At 39.4% G+C, this 5143-nt stretch overlaps 1 protein-coding gene across 1 annotated transcript; it reads left to right on the top strand.

Moving 5' to 3' along the window:
• The first annotated feature begins 1279 nt into the window (after positions 1–1279).
• On the top strand, positions 1280–3273 carry LOC308281767 (interferon-inducible GTPase 5-like). The gene is made up of 2 exons (XM_080722054.1): positions 1280–2093; positions 2523–3273. Exons 1-2 carry the CDS (start codon positions 1451–1453, stop codon positions 3152–3154), a joined length of 1275 nt encoding a protein of 424 aa, XP_080578180.1. The 5' UTR covers positions 1280–1450; the 3' UTR covers positions 3155–3273.
• The last annotated feature ends 1870 nt before the right edge of the window (positions 3274–5143 follow it).

Raw genomic sequence — 5143 nt, 5'->3', positions numbered from 1 at the left:
CCGCCAGGCTGCTTACTGACTCTAGTTTCCCATCTTCCCCTGCCCCTTAGGGACTTCAGCAATATGTCGCACTACTGAACACTACTGCACTTTATATTATATTATTTATTTTCTGCAAGGTCTTGTTTTGTGTTTCTTCTTTCTTGGTTTCATGTTATTTGTGAAAAAATGATTGAATGCACGCTTGTATGTTGCCAAAGAAAATTCCTATGTGTGTTACACAATGGTAAATAAAGGAATCTGAATCTGATCTGAATCTTAAAATTTCATGTCTCTCGGTATTCTTCTCTTTTCTGTTTGTCTAACCTATCTGTTAATTTCAAAAGTTAGCCAGTAGCCACTCTAGGCCTCTCTGACTGCACTAAGGCTATATTGTTTGTTTGATATAATAAAATAAAATATCATAACAACATTTGAGCGGGGCAGATGTATAGTTTGTGGCAACCTGTAGAATCAGCCCTTGATGTGTAAGGCTGTAGGGCAGGGGTATTCAACCAAATTGTCCAGGGGGCCACATTGACAGAAACCTAAGGGGCCGGGGGCCGCACTAACGCCCCCCCCCCCCCCCCCCCCCCCCCCCCCCGCTATTGTACACTTGAAACAACGGCACGACGACATTTTCACTACATTTTCACAAACATTTTCATCAAACTACATTGCAAAGCAGAATACTTTTCAAGTAGAATACTTTTCATGTTAATGTGCTTAATTTCTGTTCAACAAGTTGACAACTGTAAACATGCTTTCTTGGTAAAACCTAGTGCTAACTACATCACACTAGTGATGGCCAACCTGGCATTGATGTCGACCTTATTGACAGTGCACAGTCTGCACACACAATTGCCTTCTTTGATGCTTTAACGATGCTCAACGAGGATCAGGTGGGTCGCAGACACACACACTCCACTGCTGCAGTGCTCTGACTGGAGTCACTTCACTTGAATAATGATGGAATATGAATAGGGATTAGCCTACTGTGATTATGGTAAAATGAAGCTCACGTTTCATATCGCGCAAACCATACCTATAACGTTCATTAGCCTCCACAAAAAAACGATTTTGGATTTTTTTTTTTTTTTTCCAAACTTTTTTTTTTTTTTTTTTTTTTTTTCAAAATTGCTCCAGGGGCCACAAGGAAGGTCCCCGCGGGCCGCATTTGGCCCGCGGGCCGCCAGTTGAATACCCATGCTGTAGGGGGAGGAACCATGAAGGACTGCCCCTTGAGTACAGTATGTAAGGAGAAGTGAATGTAAGGTGCAACTCCAAAAAACCTCAGAGCTGTTTTGCAGCACATCTTGACTTAACAGAATAACGTGGAATCCTCTGTCTCCAGTCTGGTTAATTCTGCACTTCCACAAGGGAAAAAAGTAATCTGTTGCCTTCCTTGTCTTTATTATCCAATAATTTTTTCTTCCTTTTCTCTTTTTTTAAAACTAGTGTTACTGTCTAGATGGCAGAAAAAGACTTTAGCAAAATGGATGCGGATGAAGTAAAAAAGATCAAAGACGCCCTGGAGAATCAGGTGGCTGAAAAAGACTTTAACAAAATGGATGCGGATGAAGTAAAAAAGATCAAAGACGCCCTGGAGAATCAGGACATGAGCTCAGCAGTGGCCACGATTCAGAATTACTTAACACAGATTGACAATGTGCAGCTGAACATCGCTGTCACAGGCGAGTCAGGCTCTGGAAAGTCAACGTTCATCAATGTCTTCCGAGGATTGGAGCATGAAGATGACGGCTCTGCCCCAACTGGCGTCGTGGAGACCACACTGGAGCCAAAAGAATATGTGTACCCTAAATACCCAAATGTCAGATTGTGGGATCTCCCTGGTATTGGTACTCCTAAATTCAAAGCAGGCCAATACCTCACTGATGTTCATTTTGAACGATATGATTTTTTCATCATTGTGGCAGCAGATCGCTTCAGAGAGTGTCATGTTCAGCTCGCCAGCGAGATTCAGAAAATGAGAAAGAACTTCTACTTTTTACGCAGTAAGATTGAAATCAACATTGCGTCTGAGAAAAGGAGCAAGCCAAAAACATTCAACGAGGAGAAGACACTGAAAGCCATCCGAGACGACTGCATCAAAGGTTTTTATTCTTTTCAAGTTCTCTTAAATTATACTAGCACAATATGCTTAGTATTTCAAATGCTCCTCACATTTCAAATAGCAATAGTAATTAAAAATACAAATGATACTGACTTGTAATAATGTTAACTTTTTATTCTTTATTTTTACGAGTTTTAGTTTACCCGGCCTGCATTAAGACCTGAGGTGGATTATACTTTTTTTTTCCTAAAATGAGCACTTCTCAAACATATATAGGCCTACATACGGTATATATATTAAAATGACAAGAATGATCAAGACATTTTGTATAAATATTGAGAAATGTTGTCTATATCGTTTAGCCCCTATGTAAAGAGGCCCTGGGATACAGTGTTTTTTTGTAAATGCATTTGAGTAATACATCAACTGTAAATTTAAAAATAATATATATATGTATATATTTTTTTAGAGCTAAAAAAGATCAATGTAGCAGCCCCCGATGTCTTTCTGATCTCCTGCTTTGAGCTTGCTCTCTACGACTTCAAACGGCTTCATGAGACCATAGACAAGGAACTCCCTGAGCAGAAGAGGAATGTGTTGCGTCTCGCCCTGCCCAACATCACCCTGGAGATCATCCAGAAGAAGAAGGAAGCCCTGCAGGCCGACATCTGGAAGATGGCATTGCTGTCTGGTGTTGTGGCTGCAGTGCCAGCCCCAGGCCTCTCATTCTGTGTGGACCGGAACATTTTGCTGTTGGAGATTAGGAGGTATTATAATGCTTTTAACCTTGATGATCCGAGCCTGCAGGCACTTGCAGAGAGATCAAATGTGTCAGTGGGGGAGTTAAAGGCTGAAATGAAATATGCTCCACAGTACATGAGGTTTGATGAAGCAGGGGTTATACAACTTCTTAATTACTGTGCACTTGAACTTGCGGAAGGTTCTGTTGAGTACATATTCAGTCTGATCCCTTTTGTGGGTTCACTCGCAGCAGGGGGAATGTCCTTCGCCACCATACGCTATATGTTGACGAAATGTCTGGATGAGATGGCAACTGATGCCCAAAATGTTCTGCAGAGGGCATTGTCTACTCCAGTGTGAAAATGCTGGATGTCAGTGGGAAAAACAATCATGGAATGACAATCTGAATAATTAACACTTGTGAATGTGTGTGTGTGTGTGTGTGTGTGTGTGTGTGTGTGTGTGTGTGTGTGTGTGTGTGTGTGTGTATGTATATATATATATATATATATATATATATATATATATATATATATATATATATATATATATATACACACACAGTATATATATATATATATATATATATATATATATATATATATATATATATATATATAACATTAATACTTTTTATATAGTTAATCAGATGGTTCCATTGATTGAGATGAAAACATCTTTTCCAAGAGAGACCTGGGCCAAGACACCAGTAAAATACAAAGCTTTCTATATCAATATACAAACAACACAGGATAATACTTGCAACAGGGGCACAACAGAAATACACTATGATTATTCATGTTTTTGTTTCTTTTGATGTATTATTTTTTTGCAAAGAACATTTAATTGCATTGCTCAGAGGGAGGACTCTGGTCATGTCGGGGTGGAGGAGTGCTTGTTTTGTTCAAGTCAACATCCCGTCAGTGTGGGCACTCACTCACCTCAGTCACCTGTTGGCTCTCTCAGGCATTACATGCCTCATGATCATCAAGACCTCACTGACTGTCAGCACTCGTACCTTCTTTTCAAGTGATGCAAAAAGTCGTGTGAGTTCATACATATCCAGTCTTTATTCGGTTGAGAGTGAAGACAAACAAGCACTCGCCATCTCTCCAACCCATCCAATAGCAATAACTATCAGATAGGGAATAGACTGGTTGGTTTAGAGCAGCTATCCCCCTGTTTTCACAGCATTATGTTTTGGATTCTATTTCCCATATGTTAGATAGATTAAGACACAATGATGTGATGATTACTGTATATTACTGCACTATATTCAATAATATGTCTGTAAGCAGGACAATATGGTGTTAATCTATTTTGTATAGGCCTAACTTCTGTTGATATCTGGGTGTTATTGTAATGATGACAAAACATAAAATATCTGTTTCTGTTGATACTCAATAAACTTATTTTCAATGTGAATTCAATGTGAATTCTCATTTTCATGTGTACTGTACTATACTATACCCTGAGTATGACTTGCTTCCGTAGTATATTGAAGCTATTTTAGGTTCAAGCACTCATTTGTCCCTTTGACAATCACGCTCCTCAATATAGCAGGAAGGTTTTGAGGTGGTGCTGAGGTTGCCATTGTTGTGTGTTTTGTATTTCTCACCATGTAGTCGTGTCCAGAATGTAAATTCTGACAACATGGATGGCTATCTATTGGGAAAATATTTTGTCCACATTTTGGTCCAACTTAAACAACCAACCGCAACTCGAATCACACTTGCAAATGAATTCCGTCCTGTGTGAATTCAATCCTGTGCGACCTTAGACGTCTTACTGGTTATTATTATTATTATTATTATTATTGCTCATGCTTTTAATTGATTATAAAAATCATATAAACACAACATGTGGGTTTAAACCATGTGACTTGGGAATACCCAGGCAGCACACTTAAGCATCAAACATGAGAGAATGTCAGTTGGCAGAAAGGCAACATGCTTTAATATGCATTATTGTGAGAAGAATCCGCCACATGGCAGCAAGTTACTCTTCAAACTAATCTCAACATTTAAAAACTACACACCCTGAACAAAAACAAATGAGCCAAGTCTTCTGTGCCACCTTCTGTCTAACAAAAGACATTGCAGGAGGGTTTGCGGAGAAGCAAAGAATATCAATGTACGAGCAGTTAATTGTGTGTGTGTGTGTGTGTGTGTGTGTGTGTGTGTGTGTGTGTGTGTGTGTGTGTGTGTGTGTGTGTGTGTGTGTGTTGGTAAAGGGACTTCTTTCATTGTCATTTTCAGGAGGATGTGGATGATGTTTATACAACTGACTCTCCAGCATCAGTTGAGGGTGAGTGTCCACACTCTCTCTTTCTTTCTTAATAGATGAGAA

This window comes from Nannobrachium achirus (assembly GCF_963921795.1).
Source record: "Nannobrachium achirus genome assembly, chromosome: 3".
NCBI classification, from domain to species: domain Eukaryota; kingdom Metazoa; phylum Chordata; class Actinopteri; order Myctophiformes; family Myctophidae; genus Nannobrachium; species Nannobrachium achirus.
Note: the sequence above shows the minus strand (reverse complement) of the source record. Positions and strands in the feature narration are given on the sequence as shown.

Coding starts and splice junctions, on each gene's coding strand:
- LOC308281767 (XM_080722054.1), top strand. CDS start 1,451: ATGGCAGAAAAAGACTTTAGCAAAATGGATGCGGATGAAGTAAAAAAG. Junction 2,094..2,522: donor CCGAGACGACTGCATCAAAG/GTTTTTATTCTT, acceptor ATATTTTTTTAG/AGCTAAAAAAGATCAATGTA.